Source organism: Balaenoptera acutorostrata, chromosome 16, assembly GCF_949987535.1.
Source record: "Balaenoptera acutorostrata chromosome 16, mBalAcu1.1, whole genome shotgun sequence".
NCBI classification, from domain to species: Eukaryota; Metazoa; Chordata; class Mammalia; order Artiodactyla; family Balaenopteridae; genus Balaenoptera; species Balaenoptera acutorostrata.
Genome location: NC_080079.1, coordinates 78,180,854 through 78,201,783, shown reverse-complemented (window position 1 = coordinate 78,201,783; position 20,930 = coordinate 78,180,854). Strand labels below are relative to the sequence as shown.

General features: G+C 37.9%; 1 protein-coding gene across 7 annotated transcripts in view; it reads right to left on the bottom strand.

Annotated features, from left to right (window-relative positions):
• Positions 1 to 20,930, bottom strand: part of RYR2 (ryanodine receptor 2) — a 429,286-nt gene that overhangs the window by 341,599 nt on the left and 66,757 nt on the right. For all 7 annotated transcript variants that reach the window (XM_057530902.1, XM_057530903.1, XM_057530904.1 and 4 more), the window contains exons 10-12: positions 18,647 to 18,830; positions 16,188 to 16,323; positions 4,561 to 4,656 (exon numbers count right to left, since the gene is read on the bottom strand). In XM_057530902.1, coding sequence (XP_057386885.1) covers positions 4,561 to 4,656; positions 16,188 to 16,323; positions 18,647 to 18,830 — 416 coding nt within the window. The remainder of the gene's footprint in view (positions 1 to 4,560; positions 4,657 to 16,187; positions 16,324 to 18,646; positions 18,831 to 20,930) is intronic.

Here is a 20,930-nt window from a genome sequence, read left to right as displayed (position 1 = left end):
AGCTGACTTTCTGCAAAATCAAAAGCTTTCAATCAAGAGCTAAAGTTGCCTTCTCCATGGCTATCTCCTAGAACACTGTCCCTTTCTCTGTTAGCATTAGTGTTGTTTGAATTGTTGGTATCACTTAAAAAGGTTAGCTATGATTTCTGCATCCCTAACAGTGGATCTCATATAATATCCTGTGAACTCATATTCTTCCTAACTCAATTGCTCATACCTAAGTAGATACTAAGGTGGAAGAGTTTCCTACACACGAGATTCTGGGACAGATTATTCCACTGGTTACAAATTTTTCCCTTTGAAAAATGATGAGCTTATGCTTTGCAAGAAATAGTTGTGCCACCTTTGGAAGCTTTAAACTATCATGTTTCCAGGTAGCAAAAGCTGGACTGGACATGAGCGCAAAGCTTTGGCAATTCATGACCACTCAAAGCCCCTTATCCTGCTTAACCCCAGATGGAACTTCATTCATGGCACTTGCTAAGAGTGGGAGGAACTGGCAGGAATCTCTAAGAAGGCCATTTTGATCCCTGCAAAACTATCTAAGGGAATAGACTGTGTAAAAAATAAGACTTAGAAAAAATATGCAGCCTCCTGACCAGCGGACTGTTCTTAGCCATCTCTTTTTTTTTAAAATATTTATTTATGTATTTATTTGGCTGCACCAGGTCTTAGTTGTGGCATGTGGGATCTAGTTCCCTGACCAGGGATCGAACCCAGGCCCCCTGCATTGGGATCATGGAGTCTTAACCACTGGACCACCAGGGAAGTCCCTAGCCATCTCTTGAAATGCTCAAAAACTATTTCAAGGGTTAAGAACATCCTAAAGAAACACCCAGCCTTCAGAAATACATCAACTCAATCAGTGTACTTGCTCATACAAGTCTTTTGTCTTTTCAATTAAATTTGACCCAGAGACATAGTCACACATGAAGTCTGGGCCAATGTCCGATTTATCTCCCCTCCCCCACAAGAAATTCATAGTGGTTGCTCTTAAAAACTGATCAGATATTCTAAGAAGGCTTTATGCAGTAGCGATACAGGTCAACTTTAGATAATGCAGAATGTGAACAAAAAAATCAGCGGCCTCTTTATATCATATAGTGAAATAGCAGTTGGCTGGGTAGCAGATGCTGCCAGGGCCCTGGTCAGACTCTCATCCTCTCCATTCAGTGAACACTGCCTGATTTCCAACTGCCAGCGTCTGCATTTCTTTGCTTCGAGATTTGTTGTGACCACAGTGGTAGCTGGAGGAGCCCCAGAACTAACGTCTCCAGGAAGCGGCACCAACCAATGACAGAAGATAAGCTGGTTATTAACACTCCAACCCCCCTCGCCCCTCAGGTGGGATAACTCTGAGGCATGGGTCCGCAGAATCACCCCAACCCCAAGTAGCTCCAGATTCCCACGGCAGTAACCTGCTTATCAACGCACCCTCTCTGGCCCCTTCTCTACCTTGGCTCATGTCCACTCACGCCCCAAATAAACTTGCCCTTCGACCGTTGTCTCAAGGTCTACTTCTGGTGGAACCCAAACTAAGGTAAGCTTTTTCACTAACACATCCTTTTGCTGACTCTTTTCATGTCTTCATTAGATTTCAGCTTAAGTTTAAACCAGTTTATTTTGAGTTTTGTCCATTGCCCTTTTCTGAAGGCAACTGAGAGCTCGTAGACCCCCAGCTCTGCTCTGCTGCTCATATACAGACACAGAAGCTACTCGTACAGCTGGGAGATTGACAAGCAGAGGAGAGTGTGTATTCAGCAATCCCAGATAGAGAGCAACTAAGATGATGCATATGGAAGCACTCAGTAAACAATACAGCATGATTGAAATACATTTATATTATTTCTGTGTGTGCATATATATATATATATGCATGTCCTTATTGTTACTGTCTCTTTTAAAAACTAAGCAACATTCTACTTCCTCCAGGGGAAAAAACGCAGTTCACTAAAAGAATAAATGTAACTACAGCAGAAAAACCTGTTCAGTGAAAAAAATTTTAGATACTTAAAAACTAGGAGGCTACAAGGTAGAGTGAACATATTTGAAGCCTGATGTGAGGGAGCTAGTTTTCATCTTGGCTATAAAAATTAATTCTAGCATCTCAAAGCAGTCATTTCAAGGTTCTATGCCTCAATTTTCTTCCTTCAAAGTGAGAATGTTAGATGAAGCATTCTCTAAGGGTCCTTCCTACTGTTGACTTTCACCCTGCTCTCTCAGGGCACAGGCCTTCTATTTTAAGTAGAAATGCCTGCGACCAACACCTGGATTGGGAAATGATCATAGCAAGTAGCGATTTGTAGCCAATGGAACTGTGCCTGTAACTGACTAAACTGAAGACTGTAAACATTGGACTCTGTGTGGCTGAGCTTGAAACCATATGCAAGCCTCTGTGTCCCTGTCCTTTGAAGTAAAAGGCTTTTGCTTTAGTCTCTCAGGCCTCCCTTAAGTCTCAAAAGGCTGGCTCAAGAGTTAAAGATTAGGAAAGGTGAAGATGCAAAAACAAAGAACAGCCTTGGGCCCAGAAACTAGTAACAATTTAGACTATACATCTGCCACATAGCAGAATCACCAAACTCCCAGTTCCCTGAAATATACAGATAAAGGCCCGACACACATTCCTAGATTGTTTTTATAGGAAGCAGACCCCAACCAAATGAAAATTGCTGACCGCAAGCGCATACACTCAACAGTGTTTGAAACCAGAAGGTTGATGATGCTTGAAACTTCACCTTGATGCCAACCAATCCGAGACCCGTGCATGAGCTGATCACACACCCTGCAGCCCCCTCCCTCACAATGCCTTCCCTGAAAGCCATTGGGAAGCTCGAGTCTTTTGAGTGTGAGCTGCCTGTTCTCCTGGCTTGGTGTCCTGCAATAAACACTGCACTTTCCTTCACCACAACCCAGTGTCAGTAGACTGGCTTTACTGCACGCCAGTGAACGAACCCAAGTTTGGTCCTGTAACAAGCTTAAAGGATGCTCTGCTCTGTTGTTTCCTTCTCTCTCTCTCCTCTTTTCCTTTGAGCTTTTTTTGCTGTGCATTTTTTTTAAAAGTGAAGCAGCTGATTTGTCCAGAATTCATACTGCATCCTGAAGGTTGCTCTGTTCCTTTCTCTTTCCAGATACTCCCTGGGCCAGGGAAAGAGACCAGCATACTTCTTGTATCTACTGGAGCTTGCCAACAATTCTAGATGCTTTGAACGAAGAATTTATCCATTTTGCAATCCCTGCCATCATCTTACTACTATTTGATCACTTCCTCCTAGTAGCTAATCAGTTTTTCCTTATTGAATATACTCCATATTGATTCATAGTCATCTCATTCATGCTGTGATACCCTGAAAACCCTTGTCTCATAATTCTTGCACCTTTTTTACCTCAACAATCTCCTTTCCTATTTTTGCCACCCAACAACCCAGGAATGCCTCAGAACTCATTGTTACTCAAATTTCTCTTAACTTAGATTTAAGTTCCTGAATCTTGAACTTTGAAATTTCACTCTGTGACTTAAAAGTAACCTCCTTTGATCATAGCTATCTGTTCTTCTACCTCTCTATCCATTCAATTACAACAAACCTGTCCCTGAATGGGTCTTTATCATGAAAAGTCATGGAATTATTTCTGTATTGACAGGTATAATATTAAGTGAATGCAAACTGTCATTCATTCAATCGACAAATACTATTAAGCCCCTACTAAGTGCCAGATGGTATGGCAGGTCCAGAGAATACAAAGATCAATAAAACCGAGGCCCTACCTTCAAGGAGTTCACTATTAATGTAGGAGATGGACAGGAAAAATAAATAACAGAAATGGGCAGTAGTGCTATAGAAGGGCAGCTAATGGAACACTATGCAAACAGATGGAGGAGCAACAGATTCAGTTTGGGGTGTCCCTGAGGCAATCTGTGGTGCCAGAGTTCAGGCAGGCCTGGTAAGCACAGGTACATCTCCACAACAATGTAAAAGTAACATACTTGTTAGAGACAGATGTATCAGATTTATTGCCTTTAACTATTTTACAATGATGCAGACTGTTTATTGGTATTTATTAAATCCCTTTAAAATAAACTATTGTGCTACATGATTTGGAAAACTAATTTTTTTTCCATATCTGTCCACATAATCATTTGAAGACAAGTTAAAAATGTGAATTCCAAACCAATCCTTTTTTTTCAAATTCAATTCACTTAAACTAAAGAACAAAAACAATTCACCCAAACCAATCCTTTTATATGTATGGTATTGTAATGTACTAATGCATTAGTACATTAGGAATAATTGATTTGAAAAGTAATGGGAATTCTGGCTCTTCAGTGGCTTTCCGAACTTCGTTCTTTTTTAAATGTAAATGAAGATACGGTCAGACTGCTTTTCAGAAATAACTAATGAAAATACCAATGATTTTAGCAATCAGTAAACTTTCTAAGCTAGTAAAAGGAAAATGTTTATATTGCACTGAATCTCAGTTTTTAATGTCTTAAGGGACATAAAATAGAAAAAAAAAACAAAACAGGAATAATATATCATAAAAAGGAGATAGTGGAAAACGTACCAGAAGAAGCTTCCAGTCTTTCCAATCGGCTGATTAACCAGTCGAGGGAGCCAGAAAATTGAGCACAGTTTTTACGATTTCCTCTAATTAGAGCCGCTGCAAAACAAAAAGCAGATTTCACAGTTACGTGATTTTCTAGTTCAAAACCAAAGTAAGCTAATAGTAGCCATAAAATGTTGGATCAAAACCAAAATACCTTTATTTTATACCTAAAACGCATACAAATACACACATATAAACATACACAAAAATTGAGACATTAAAAAAAGAATTGATATTTATTAATGGAGACTGAAAAAAATACTGCTTATTAGAAGGACTATATTTTGAGAAAGTAATATTTCATATTGGAAAGACATAATGAAGGGTAATGGAAAAACCAGTGTCCTGGGAGTTTCCTCACTTGGATTCTAATACTCCTTTCTTTTAATGAGCTGTGAGACTAAATTATTTAATTCCCCTAGAGCTCAATTTTCTCACCTATATAGTGAAGAAGTTAAGATAACATCAGTTTACCAGAAAATGTGGCACAAAATACTAGGAGATAGAACTGGTAACTATAACAGACACACAAAGAGATATCATTAAATGTTACAGGAAAGAGGGTGGGAGTGCAGATGGCTAGTAAGTTTGAAAACCATTTTTCCCCCTGTATCTCTTCTTTCCATTTAGAGATTCACAATGCACATTAAAGACTCTAAGAACTAACCCCTGCAATAAAGTCATCTATTCTAACTTTGCTTAACCTAGTGTTTTCTACACTTCTTTGACCAAAGAACCCATCTTACATGAAATTCCTATGTGACCCTTAGGATCTCTTTCAACCCAACTGATATACTCAATTTAAAACTTTTATTGTTTCTAAAGCATTCACTTCTTTCAAAGCAAATGTGGTAAATAGTTTATGTAAATTCTACTCTTACACCCATAAGATTGTTCAGAAACTCTATAACTGTTTATAAAGGGCTGATGAGGTTTTTATATAAAAAAATATGTTTAATGTGAAAAAGATGTTGCTATAAGAAAAATCAGTATTTAAAATCTGGTAGTGCTAGGGAACAGTTTGAAGAACTGAAGTTTGAGAATACCACCTGCTCATCTCCTTGTTAAGAGCAAAACAAAGGAGACCCTGTAGCAACAGAGTTCAATTAAACTTAAAGATTTCCTTCACATTTCCTCTTTCCTCCCCCAAAAAGTTGGCCTGAAAGTAAGAAAAGAAATAATGACAGAAAAGACAGGAAGGCTTCAGTTCTTGCAACTGCATAAGAAAAGCTCTTTTGTGAATGGAGCCCCCATAACATTTGTACAAGTATTACAAGGTGATGTATTCAATTACTTAGGCTCTCTTCCGGCTCTGGGACCAACAAGAACCAGCTACACACACACACACAGAGGGACAAGTGTGTCAAGGATGAGGTGTAGGAGAGGAATGAGGAGTCCTATATGCTCAGTGGGACTTCTAACCTTAGCCTGTAGGAACATCTGTTCCTGACTTAGAACAGCAGCAACTGGGGGAAAGTATACAGTGAAGTTTTTGAATCTTTATAGAGTTTCATTTGTTTAAAATTTAACCCACTCCTTTAATTTTGACTTCTGGCTTTTAAAATTAAAGATATTAACTATTTTCTAGAGGTCAAATGTTAGAGATAAGGTAATTCTTGAAGAAACTAATAACACACAAATAAACCCTTTTAATAAACCATGGAACGTTTAAGAAAATCATACAGTAAGCCACAAAGAAAACTTCGTTAAACTTACTACAAACAGAAATGGTGTACAGACTATGTGCTCTGACAACAATGTAATGAAATTTGAAATTAGTAAGAAAAGCAGAAATAAAAATAAAACCTACATAAAAATTTAAACTGTCTCCTAAATAATTTTTTAGTCAATGAGGGAATCAATACCACAATTTTAGAATATCTAGGAAACATCAAAAATAGCAATGCTAACTTATAAAATCAATGGTCGATGATCAAAACTTTACTTAAGGAAAAATAGACTAAACACTTTAATTGCTAAGTAACAGGGTGAAAAATGTTAACTAAACACTCCTTTCAAAATATACACAAAGAATATCAAAAGTATTAGAATAAGAAAAATAGACAGCAATAAAAGCAGAAATTAATATGTTAGAAATAGTAGAAGTGATCTATGTAATAAACTGAAATATGATTGATCAATATAGTCAAGGATTCTTTTTAAATATAAGCTAAATACCAATGACATTAATCAAGAAAAAAAGAGAAAAAGAACAAAGTTAAGAAGAAAAAGGAATTATAAACACAGCCACTTTATATATCTCTGTACTGGAATTTTTGAACATTTAGGAAAGAGGATGGCCTCCAAATATATTTTTTTTCACCAGAATTGACCAAAGAAGAAAATCTAAATAGAGTAACAAACCATGAGTAATATTGAGAAGTATGTCAAAGACCAAAAACTTTTTTTTACATTCAAGAATTAAGTCATTTCTATAATAAACTGTTCCAAAGTAAAGAAAGTAAGAAAACCTCCCTACTTTTTTACAAAGACAGTATAACTTTGATATCAGTGCCTACCAAAGAGAGTATGCATGTAAGAAAAACTAGAGGGAATGGGAAAAGAATCTAAAAAAGAGGGGACATATGTATATGTATAACTGATTCACTTTGCTGTACAGCAGAAACTAACACAATATTTTAAATCAACTAGACTCCAATAAAATTTTTTCAACAAAAGGAAAACTAGAGGGAACTCTTACCTATGAAAGCAGATCCCAAAGTCTTATACAAGGATGGTATTTACAAACCATATTCAGCAGTGCATTAGCAGCATTAACTCAAGTGGGGCTTCATTACTCCAGTGAGACAGAAATGTATTAGGAAATCTGTTAATAAGTCACATGAAACAGATGATGATCTCAATAGACTCTGTATGTACTTCTAATCAAAAGAAAATTAAACTCAAACAGAATGCCTCCTGAACATTATGAATGTGTGTGTGCATGTGTGTGCACGTGCAGAGTATGTTTCCCAAATAAACAGAGTGTGTGACTTATTATAATTCAGCAAGTTACCCATGAAAAAATCAGCTGAGTTTCTGAAGTAATGGAAAAATATACAGAGAAATACAAGAAAGCTCATCCTAACACTATTTATTTATTTATTTATTTTTGGCTGTGTTGGGTCTTCGGTTCGTGCGAGGGCTTTCTCCAGTTGCGGCAAGCGGGGGCCACTCTTCATTGCGGTGCGGGGACCGCTCTTCATCGCGGTGCACGGGCCTTTCTCTATCGCGGCCCCTCCCGTCGCGGGGCACAGGCTCCAGACGCGCAGGCTCAGCAATTGTGGCTCACGGGCCCAGCTGCTCCGCGGCATGTGGGATCCTCCCAGACCAGGGCTCGAACCCGTGTCCCCTGCATTAGCAGGCAGACTCTCAACCACTGCGCCACCAGGGAAGCCCCCTAACACTATTTATAATAGCAAAGCACTGGAAACAGCTTGAGTGTGGGCTAAATAAATGACACATCCCTTCAGTAGGGTGGAGTACATCCACTAAAGCCTGATGAAGGTTTATAGTCACCGCCGAGGAAAGATGTCCACAATACAGAAGTCAGTGGAAACAAATGCTATAAAAGAATATTGAGACTGCGATCCCATTTTGGTGAAGTAAATGTATATACTCGATATGCATGTGCACAGAATGGAGAAATTGCGTTTTTTAGAATATTTCTTAGAGAATGAGCTGACTTTTTGAGAAATAGATCATGATAAGTTCCTGGGATAGAAACAGACCTTGAGGAACATTGATAAGGGTGGGAGAGCTCTCCCCGGGTCAAAAGGGGAAATTTTCTTATTCTAAAATGGGGGGTGGGGGGAAGGAATGAATGGAGCTGGGAGGAAAAAAGGGTCACCCTCTGTGACACGATTCTGCACAGGGACCCTCTGAAGCCACAATAAATTCTGTAAAATAAATAAACAAGCAAACAAATAACTCACAAAGCCTGGATAAGAATGGAAGTTTGTACGAACCAGTGAGGAGGTGATGATCTGCTGCAAGATATTACGTAACCTCAGATAAACATCAGATAATAAGGAAGAAGCATGCAAGTGGGAGACAGTGTAACCAAATAATGCCCCTAAGTGTACAGATATCAAAGGGAAATCTTAAGTCCGCCCCAGTCCATAAAACTGGAACGTGGACCAAGTCAACTAAACCTTCAGGGGGATCAGGCCACAACTAATGTCCACTAGCAGGGATTTGCTATTGTTTATGTATGCACGTGGGTGTGTGAAATGTGTTACGTGTACCTAATGTTATATTTAGAGTCAAAGAAATATTTTTTAAAGCTTATACACCAAAATGGGTGGTTACATTTAAAAGTTGTTTCTACCTTCTTTTTTTGGTCAATTATCTAAGTTTTTTATCATGAAGATGTATTCATTTTTAAGTTAAAGAACACAATAAGGTTACTTTCTTTTTAAAAAGAGAAAGGAAAACAATGCCATTAATACTGACAGTGGCATTAGCTATCAGATGGCTCCGAGTGCCACTCTCATGGCCAAAGAACAATGGCAACTTTACATTGTACCTCAATGTACAGAAACAAACTCAAGACAAATGTAGCTTCATGCATGCTATACCTTAAAATACTCTGTTATTGCTGCCTAATTGGCCTGGAAGAAAGTTAAGACCTTTCACTCGCCATACTATTTTTCCTCATTTATTTAAGAAATATTAACGTTAATGCATCAGCCACTATGGTTGGCCCTGCAAATACAAGCTTGAAAAAAGTGTGAATATAATACAATGGTTTGCAGGTCTTCTTCTAGCATACTTGAAGCTCCTTTAGAGCTGACGCTCTGTCTTACTACACTTCTGCACATTGCCTGAAACTTAGAAGGTATGTTATTTCTTAAGGAATAAATAGTATCCAGTCTCTTATGGAATAACATCGGTGGTTAAGTGCAAACTTTATTTATATATTTTTTAAAATAAATTTATTTATTTATTTATGGCCACATTGGGTCTTCATTGCTGCACGCGGGGCTTTCTTCAGTTGCCGTGTCAGGGGCTACTCTTCAATGCGGTGCACGGGCTTCTCATTGCGGTGGCTTTTCTTGCTGTGGAGCACAGGCTCTAGGCACATGGGCTTCAGTAGTTGCAGCTCATGGGCTCAGTAGTTGTGGCTTGAGGGCTCTAGAGCACAGGCTCAGTAGTTGTGGTGCACAGGCTTAGTTGCTCTGCAGCATGTAGGATCTTCCCGGACCAAGGCTCGAACCCGTGTCTCCTGCGTTGGCAGGCGGATTCTTAACCACTGCACCACCAGGGAAGTCCCAATTTAAATACTATAAACACATTTTGAACTAAGTGCATATGATGGAAGTGCTAGTTCAGTGAACCAAACTTCTTTTGGTGCTGAGTAACTCATTAAATCCTTAAACTTTTATCAATCAGAATATGAAATGCAAGTAATATTGGCACTTAATTGAAAAATCATTACTGTTAAAAATACTCTATTCTGTATTTCTTACTAGTATCATAACATCCCCATGTCTTCATGCTTTTGTGTTTTAAACTCTGACTCAAAATTTCTCAAAATACTAACAGAATCAGAAAATTACAGATGGACTGAGATATAGGGACTTCCAAGATAACTCTCACTTTTAAAATAAATTTTAAATACTGATTACCTGCTTCGTATCAGGCACTGTTCTAGGTATTGGAGACACACAGGAAATAAAACTATGTTTCCTCTTGGAGTTTACTTTCAAAGCCTAGAAATAGTAAGTGAATAGGCCTCAAACAGCACAGACAAACGAGGAGGCAACAGAACTAGAATCCAGAAAGATATTTATAATATTCAGATTAATAAGTGAACACTCCTAAATCTTGAAAACCATAAAAAACAAAAACAAACAAAACAAAAAACCCTCAGAATGTTGTTGACGAATTTAAGAGTGTAGTCTGTGGGTTCCCAGGTAGGCTAACCCAAAATGTGCCTCTACGGCATATTGAGTATTTTGAATTAAAGTTACTTAAGAAATGGCCAAAGCAAGAGGGACACTCTGACCCTCCTTTCTGTCTCCCTGAAAGCAGGAAATAAATCTCTCACATGAAAGATTCATTCATATTCCCTGCATCTGGAGGTATAAGGATAAGCTTACCACCAGAAACGGGGAGTCTGGGCCAAGAAGCCTTTGTAAACACACCCTGTTACTTCTATAATTGACAACCCAAAGCCCAAACTCTGCTTAGATTCTTCATTAATTGGGCACTCAAAACCCAAGTTTCTTTGTCCTGTCAATTCCTCACAAATTTATTGTCTCTTTGTCTAAAAAGTATAAAAGCTGCCTGCTTTGGCCACTTCTTAGGTCTCATTTCTATGACCTCCATGGGCATGAATTAAAATCTACTTCTTTTTCTCCTGTTAATCTGTCTCGTGCCAATTTTATTAAGGACTCAGAAACTGGTAACTTCTCCCATCCTAAAAGATTAGCTGTCTATCCTGTTTGTTTCATACTTCGAATTTTCATAACATGAGTAATCATAGGGAGAATTTGCCTAAGAGCATTTCTCAGGACATCTTCAGAAAATCATCCTGGCTTGCAAGCCTCCTGTAGATTAATTGTGTGGATGTCAGAAAAGATGTATGAAAGCATGCCACAGCGATGCGTTTCAAACTATGAATATCGGTGTCTATAATAGAACCTTAGGTCTTCCAGATGGCAGGCTCATAAATCTGCTTTTGTCATTCTCCACTTAAACACATATTAAATATATCCACGTCAAATTTTTAAATTGTTATAGATTATCATTCCCACCTTCTCCCTTTTCTCTCCATGCTAAATAAACCTGCTGAAGTAAAAGAAGGAGGTTTATTTCACACATAACCTCATGAAAGAACCTACTGTCTACCTTTTTGCAAGAATGGGGAGGAGGCTTAATAAATTTGAAGTTAATGATACTTGGAGCAAACTTTCTGATAGCTGGGTAAAGAGGGACAATGAGATATAAATATCATATTGAACTCCAAGTACTGCTGCCGATCTGACACTTCTCCAGCCAAGGTGAAATATACACTTACGTATATGTCTACCTATCTTATGATTACACCGACTTCAATAAAAACTACTGGTGTCAGTTGGTTCTTCAGTCAACATAAGATTTTATTCACTATTTTTTTCCTGATCATGAAATCAGTACTCACTACAATAAAAACAGATTATCAAGAGCGGTCAAAGGAACATTTAAGCCACAAAATCTCTCATAGTTCTATTCACCTGAAACAACCATTATTAAAACTACCATGTATATATTGAAAAAGATTCTCTTTATATACACTGACATATTCTATTTTTTAACTCAACTGGGGTGAATATATTAACTTTTCCTTTCATTATCAATTATCTAGCATTACACATTTCTGTTACCTATTTTTTTAATTATAAAAGTAATACATGGGGCTTCCCTGGTGGCGCAGTGGTTGAGAATCTGCCTGCCAATGCAGGGGACACGGGTTCGAGCCCTGGTCTGGGAGGATCCCACATGCCGCGGAGCAACTAGGCCCATGAGCCACAACTACTGAGCCTGCGCGTCTGGAGCCTGTGCTCCGCAACAAGAGAGGCCGCGATAGTGAGAGGCCCGCGCACCGCGATGAAGAGTGGCCCCCGCTTGCCGCAACTGGAGAAAGCCCTCGCGCAGAAATGAAGACCCAACACAGCCAAAAATAAATAAATTAATTTAAAAAAAAAAAGTAATACATGTAAATAGGTTAAGAATACATGTTCATTAGAACACACAGAAAAATAAAAGATCCCTCCCCCAAGAAGCAGCCACCTAACAGCTTTCTGTGCATCCTTTCAGAAATGTCCAATATATATACAAGAATGTATATGTCTCTACAAACTTTTAATTTTATGCAGTTGGAATCTAACTATGCATACAGTAAGCATCTTGCTTTTTTTCCCCTTAATCCCATACCCTAGATTGCCATACTAAGAAGACCAGAAACCTAGCCTGTTTCATACAGTTTTCCAAATGGTATACTTATCTCAATTTTCAATAACACAGTTTTACACTCTATAGGTATACTATTACTTATGTAACCAATCCCCTGTTGATAGAAAAATTGTTTTCAATTTTATGCTACTTATAAACAATTTTTCAGTGGACATCCTTTCCACAGTTGCACAAATGTATCTCTAGAATACACTTCTTAAAGTAGAAATTCTGAGAGTAAAAGAATATATACATTTAAAGTTTTACGTGTATTGTTGACCGAGGTTTGTTTGTTTTTTTTAAATTTCATCAATTTATACTCCCACCAAGAAGATACTATGCAACATTTTCACCAATGATGGGTATTACCATTTTTTTGGTCTGTGCCAATCTAGTAAGTGAAATACGATCTCTACTTATTAGTTTAATTTCCATTTCTTTATTTGCCATGTTGAGAAGCTTTTATTATTTTATTCATTGTTCTGTGAACTACCTGTTACCATCTGTTGTCTGTTTTTCTATTAGACAATATTCCCTTTTCTTATACGTTTATGAAAACACTGTATATTACAGAAACTAGGCCTTTGTCTTTCATATAGATTGAATATTTTACAAAATTCCCATCTGTTTTTTATTTTGTAATGATATTATTTATCCTAAAAGTTTAATTTTCATGTAGTCCAAGTTATCAGTCTTTTACTAATCAGTTACTAACATGATTTAACAGTAATGTGTACTGAGATGGTTGAGGCAGTAACTGTACAGCACTGTGGCTGGCTTTGCTATTTACACCGCCTGTCTCTCTAACTCAACCATAAGCTTGATGAGAGCAGGGACCATATCCTGCTAACAACTGCACCTCATTGACCAGATTACGGCATGTCCCCTAGCAGACACTCAATTAATCTTTGATGAATGGATGAAGCTTCTATCAAAACCCAGGTCCATTGGACTCCAAGCGGTCTCTGTTACCAAGGATGCCCCTTCAGGAGACTATACAAGCAATTAAGAGGAAAGATATTTGAGAAAACAGATAAAAGAGAAAAGGAAGCTTTTCTGAAGATATATATATACATATATGTGTGTGTATATATATATATATATATATATATATACATATATGTGTGTGTATATATATATATATATATATATATATATCTCAAGTGTTTTGCCTCATATATAATACATATATACACACACACATACATACTTGCACACATACACACACACACACACACGGGGGTAGGGGATTAGCAAAAACCCTCTGAGGAATAGCAGTGTGAAACTATAAAAGTTAAAGTTAAGAGTGTGTGTGTGGGGGCTTCCCTGGTGGCGCAGTGGTTGAGAATCTGCCTGCTAATGCAGGGGACACGGGTTCGAGCCCTGGTCTGGGAAGATCCCACATGCCACGGAGCAGCTGGGCCCGTGAGCCACAATTGCTGAGCCTGCGCGTCTGGAGCCTGTGCCCCGCGACGGGAGGGGCCGCGATGGAGAGAGGCCCGCGCACCGCGATGAAGGGCGGTCCCCGCACCGCGATGAAGAGTGGCCCCCGCTTGCCGCAACTGGAGAAAGCCCTCGCACGAACCGAAGACCCAACACAGCCAAAAATAAATAAATAAATAAATAAATAAATAAGAAAATCCTTTAAAAAAAAAAAAGTGTGTGTGTGTGTGTGTGTGTGTGTGTGTACACGTGGAAAGTACATTCAGAATTTATGTCTCTCGTTGCATGAAAAAATTAGTTTAAAAGCCACAAAGCATGCATTGCCTGAAATCACTGTGTGCTCTCTTAGTGACACATATGATTATTATGCTATCTTCCATTATGATTTGAGTTCTAGGGGGTCCTAATTATGTCAATTTTAAGTAATAGCTCCCTTAAATCCTTCCTTAATCAAATGGGATGTAAAGAATTAAGGAAATAAATGCATATACTTAAGAAATATATGCTGTATATATACATACATACTTAATATAGAATATATATATATTTTTTTTTTTAAAGCTTTACTTTTTTTTTTTTTTAATTTAACACTCTTAGAGATTTTATTTATTTATTTATTTATTTATTTATGACTGTGTTGAGTCTTCGTTTCTGTGCGAGGGCTTTCTCTAGTTGCGGCAAGTGGGGACCACTCTTCATCGCGGTGCGCGGGGCTCTCACCATCGCGGCCTCTCTTGTTGCCGAGCACAGGCTCCAGACGCGCAGGCTCAGTAATTGTGGCTCACGGGCCCAGTTGCTCCGTGGCATGTGGGATCTTCCCAGACCAGGGCTCGAACCCGTGTCCCCTGCATTGGCAGGCAGATTCTCAACCACTGCGCCACCAGGGAAGCCCCAGAATATATATTTTAAATAGAAATATATATTTCTTGTATATCAAGTCTCTGATATAAAATAATTCTAGACGGTCTGGAGGGATAGTACTGGATGGGAGGTAAGGACAGGCAGGACATAATGCCGAGTGACTAGAGATAAATTGGCTGAAGTCACAGGTGAAAAGGAAGGGACAGACCTGCCATGGGGCTTGAGTATTCCAAAGACTAGAACAAGAAGTTATACACCAAGTATCAAAGAGTCAATGAAAGCGCATGAGGAAGCGTGTGAGGGCTTCCCAGAGCCTAAAATAAAGATTGGTGGAGAAACGAAGTGGAAGCACAGAGATTAACCAGAAATCTCACAATAGCCAGCTAGCAACACGGTCTCAGGTGTTTACATCTCAAACACCTGCTAAGCACCGTCTACGCACCAGAGATGCAGGCTACCAATGTATGAAGTGTGTGATGCTGGGTTCAAAGAATGGGTGAAGTAATAGAATGCAGCATTTCAGCCTGGAGGCGACTATGAAAAAAACTTTGTTCCTCCATTTTCTGATGAGGAAACCAAGAGGAGGGTGTGTCTGCAATAATCATGATGCTACAGCCTTCTATCAGCTAATCCAGAACTTTCCTTGCTATATCCAACAGTTCCAACTAAAGTTCCTTTTCTAAGACAAATTTAAAAGGCAGAAACAACAAGAACAAGAACAGAAGTGGAAGAAGAAAGCATGACTATGTTAACGAGGGAGAAGATGACAACGAAAGTATCCAAAAGAAGTGGGCATATATGATAAGAAGAACAGTAATATGCTAATGTTAAGCCTCTGACATACATCATCACATTGAAGCCATCCAACAACGTTATGAATGTCTGCAAAGTGCGAACAGGAATGTATCATAAACCACTGCAATTTTTGCTGAGCATATGCCAAGTTACCTAGAAGTTGCAGATACAGATCTCCGCAAGCTTAGAGAAGGAGATTGGAGGAGATCCCTGACAAGATGGGGTTGTGAGGAGTAAGATGGGCTTTTGTATGACTAACTTCAGAATCAAAAAGGGAACATTTAATGCACATCCCTAAAGAGGTCCCTCACCTACAAAACTACACCCTAGACGACTCGCCCCCTTTAACCAAAGGCATAACTACTGCTCTGGCCCCCTGTCACGCTCAGAGATGGATTTAAGTACTAAACATCATTGACTTTAGTGCAACTAAAGGAAAACTTGAAAGCCTCAAGTAAGAAGCATGTTATAAAGCTGCTGTAACCGTTACACGATCATGTTAAATAGACGTAAGTCGGGTGCCTTGAAAGCCCAATCATACTTCTTACCCAGCAACTCATACAGAGAATTCAGAATCGATTTCCAAGATTCCCCTGCTTCTCTCCCAGCGACATCCGCAAAGTGTGCAGCGCTGCTGTACACGTGCAGCCTGTCTATACACTCGAGTACAAGGTTGATCATTCCCTGGAAGGGTAGAAAAATCCCCATCAGAAACTGCGATTCTGCTCACGGGCAAAAAAAAATGCTCAGTCGTTTTTTTTTTTTTAAAAAGCCTGGTGTAAAGTAAGTCCGTTCATCATAAAGAACACTGACCTCATTTACTCAAAGGACAGGAAGAAACACGCTTGCATGTGAAATAAAATGTTCCTGAAATGATTCGAGTGGTTTTTAAATCCTGAGTGCTGTTCTCAAATAGAAGCAGAACAATATAAAAATACGTACTTCATACTTACATTTGCAAGGCTTAATGGTAGAATGATGAATCCGTCATAACAGTATTCTACCGTAAGTGAAAGGGTTCAGTGTGCGCCACCCCAAAATATGCCACTTTGGCATAAGGATTATTTTGGGCTGAAGGCAAGTGAGAAAAAGTGGACACGGAAAATTCGCTACCCTTCTCCATTCCACCAGGAAGGGCAGGAGGATGCTTGAGACAATGTTTGATCTACACATCAAACCAGCCCTTAACTGCCCACTAGTTTCTCCCATATATTTCCTTCCCACAATTTGTTGACCCCCCCCCAGGCTCAAAATTCCTTTCATCTTATCACTTCCCTACAAATTTATTATTCTTTGTGTTAAGACGCTATGTAAACCTGAGTTCTAACCACTCCTTGGAGTTACCCATCACTGAGTACTCCCATGTATACACATGGTGCACACATTAATAATCTATTCGTTGTTCTCTTGTACATCTGTCTTTTGTCGGTCTAAACTGCAGGGCCCCAACCAATGAACCTGAGCAGAGGAAAATGATTTTTCCCCCTACCCTGCATAAGCATAAGAGCAGATCCTTACTTTTAGGGAGGATACCATCATCATCATCATTCCTTTTTAATAGTAAACTGAAGATATACTAAATTAATAAAGAAAAGCTCATGAAAACATATCTTTAAGGCAAATCAAAAATTCATTACAGAACTCTGTAAGAAGCTGTCTACTTTTCAAATTATGCTTTTACTATTATTTCTAGATCAAGGTTGTCAAAACGAGGCAAAGCCCATGAAAGGAAGAGCTAGAAAGAGTTGACAAATTAAATCAACTTACTTCACACAAAGAATGTAAGAGACATTATGACCCTAAGAGCATTTCTAGGTTCCCATTCAGATTGTCTTATATGAGAAATTGAAAAAAACACTAACCCAAGTCAATATTTTAAATTTTCACAGCCCAATATTTCATTTTATTTTTCTAGATATTAAATAAGTGCAGTATACCTAACAGTTTGGCATGTACAAAAAGAAATGATCCCAATAAACTATTCCATGTTGCTATTATAGGTTTATGTTGACATTTCCTGTGCTTTCATGCCATTATGAGCTCTAGATAGGTCATTTCTTTTGTACACAGTGAAAAAAATCCTCAAAAATTAATGTAAGTTTCAAAGGCTTTTGATGGAAAATTAGGAAACAGTTTTAAAACTAGAAGAACATAGATTTAGGAACTATGGGAACTCAACCACGTCCACTAACCATTTTTCTTAAATACTTTTTACAAAGATACTTTCACTCAGAAAAATGCATTAATCCACATACAGGGAACACTGAGAAGAATGGGAACACTTGCTGATCTGGCCTGATTTGCCAGCTCAACTCTGACATCCTCCCACTGAAATTCTTGAATACGTGGTACTATTTTGGACACTAGCATCAGGACCATTAGATGTACCACTTGGTCCTTCTGTTATTCTGCCTATAAAATATGCACTTGAGCTCTTTTTAGCAGGGGAACTTGCAGAAAATAAAATCACAGAATCTTAAGATATGCAAAAAGAAAAAATGGGGGTGCTCTGTCCAAGCAGGGAGTCTGCAGTCTGCCTCCCAGGTGGCCCTCTCCCAGGCAACTTCCACCCCAAACACAAAGCTCCAGTGGATCCTGAAGCACTTCCAAGGAGCCCCAAGGAACCTGCTGAACACTTCGAAAACCCTTGTGCTTTCCAAAGCCTGTATCCATTTAGACGCTTTGAGAGTCTGTTTTTATATAACGAGCATAAAGCAAACTACTGTGCAGCAAGGATAAGAGTGAAAGCTGAGCAGACAGTAAAATAAAACGTCTTTTGCCAGAGAAGCGAAGAGTCCATCTTTTAAAATTAATACTTACTGAGAGAGAAATAAAAACCGTTGCAGGATTCCCCCAAGGCCTGGTTCCCTTGTTCCCTTGTACAGCAGTACACCTGCTCATGTATATCTCAAAATGCAGATGTCAAATAGACAGAGAATTTTCCCCACCAAGAAGTTGTTTCCCCAAGACAATGACAGAAAAGAAACGATCATTGGTAGAAACTCACCTCTTCCTGGAAGAGATTTTGCCGATTTTTTAGAGCTCGTAATCTGTTCTGCTTATCTTCATGCTCTAAGTGCTCATCTGGCGGGTGGAAGTAGCCAATCAGGTCCTGCAGACTTAGACTTACAGACTCTATAGGTAAGTCTACAGTGGAAGCCTTCGCTTTTTTGCTGAGAGCATCAAGGCCCCTAAAATAAATAACAAATGTTTCTCCACATCAGTGACTCACGATTTTATTTTATTATTTTTTAGTCTATAGATGATTGAAAGCTTTACTCTCTCTCCCTATATGCTTGTAAAAGGAACACATAAGAAAGGCCCTAATTTTCCTCAAACAAAAATAATGAATATATTCAAATGAGAAATGTTATATTCCGTCAAATATATATAATGCTATATTTAAAACACCAGTATCAAGAGAAACTCATCTAGAAGAAAATCTAAAGGATCTGGAGAACCAATGCCTACAAAACCAATGGTCTAAATATTTAGAAACCAACTGATTTTCATTTTAAAACACTATATACTTCACCGTTTGAGATGCAATTTCCCAGGCTCATAATTCTGACATTTACTTGTTGTTTTGTTTTGTTTTTGGCATAAACACCGTTAACTGCTATGCTGTCACTGACACTCACTGCCATCCTGCCTAATTCCTGCCAATTTAAAGATATATCCCAATGATAATAATTTAGAAAATTCACTTATTAATCAGAAAACAATATATTAACATGCTTTTCCATTGTCTGAAAGAGATGTATTTAAGAAGTAGATTACGAAACAGCATCGAGTTGCATTTTCTAGCCTTTGAAGAAAAGCATATGACTGGCATGTAAATGTGTTAATTTGTTGGTCTTCTGAGACTCTTAATTTTAAAACTCATAGCTTTGTATGTATCTGGAAAGAAACACTTTAAAGCATAATGTTTGTAAATCAAAATTATTCCAAAATAAAAAGCTCAGTAAAAAAATACCCAACAGATACCATAAAAGAATGGGAAAATGCCTATACTACAGTTGATATAGTAACACTCATATTAGTCATGACAAAATTTGATACATAAAATATTATACTGCCTTTTCTGCCCTCTGCATCGGCAAAATTATATGGCAATATTTTATTCCAAGGAAATATTTCTTTCTAGTTATCTGACTGTATTACAATTTATATTTTAAAAAACAATAAAAACCTTATAAATGAAAAATTAGCTTACCTTTGAACTTTATGATGCTATTATTTAAAATATATCATCATTTACATAAATATTACTAATAATTTTGGAATATTATACTTCAGCTTTATAAACAGTTCAAATAGTAAAACTGTGTGACTATCTTAAAGTTTCTACCTGTAATTCCAAATCAAGTATATCAATGAAATTCATCTATTACCTTGTCTTGTCATCTATGCAAGGCCTTCTATGCCCAAAAAGCAACAGAAATGACTTGTCAGAAGAAAATTATTTCTCCCTTTTTAAAATGAATACTCATATACAATGTAACATTGCTGTTCTAAACATTTTAACCCATTAATTCTAGTTGAATGATAAATACAACAAAGTCAAATTCAAATCCCATCATGCAAAAGTAAATAAAATTCAAAAGTAATTCAAATATAATATCTACATTTTTCAAACCTAAAGAGAAATAATAGCAAATGTCAGTTTTTAGGTTATTAGGTTGAATATATCTGCTATCAGAAATGTAACCATTCAATTGCTTTCCAGGAGAAGCCTCTTGTCAGACAAATGCTATCCAAGGCTCTTAAAACTGTTAATGATATTTCAGCAACATCTTTTTCATTCCATCTCCCAGCATAATGGATATTTTAAAAAATAAACAAATGGGACCTCATTAAACTCAAAACCTTTTGCACAGCTAAGGAAATCATAAACAAAATGAAAAGACAACCCACAGACTGGGAGAAAATATTTGTAAATGATATGACCGACAAGGGATTAGTCTCCAAAATTTACCAACAGCTCATGAGGCTTAATATCATCAAAACAAACAACCCAATCAAAAAATGGGCAGAAGACCTAAATAGATATTTCTCCAAAGAAGACATACAGGTGGCCAAGAGGCATACTGAAAAGATGTTCAATATTGCTAATTATTAGAGAAATGCAAATCAAAACTACAATGAGATATCACCTCACACCAGCCAAAATAGCTATCATCAAAAAATCCACAAACAATGAATGCTGGAGAGGGTGTGGAGAGAAGGGAACCCTCCTACACTGTTGGTGGGAATGTAAATTGGTACAGCCACTATGGAGAAGAGTATGG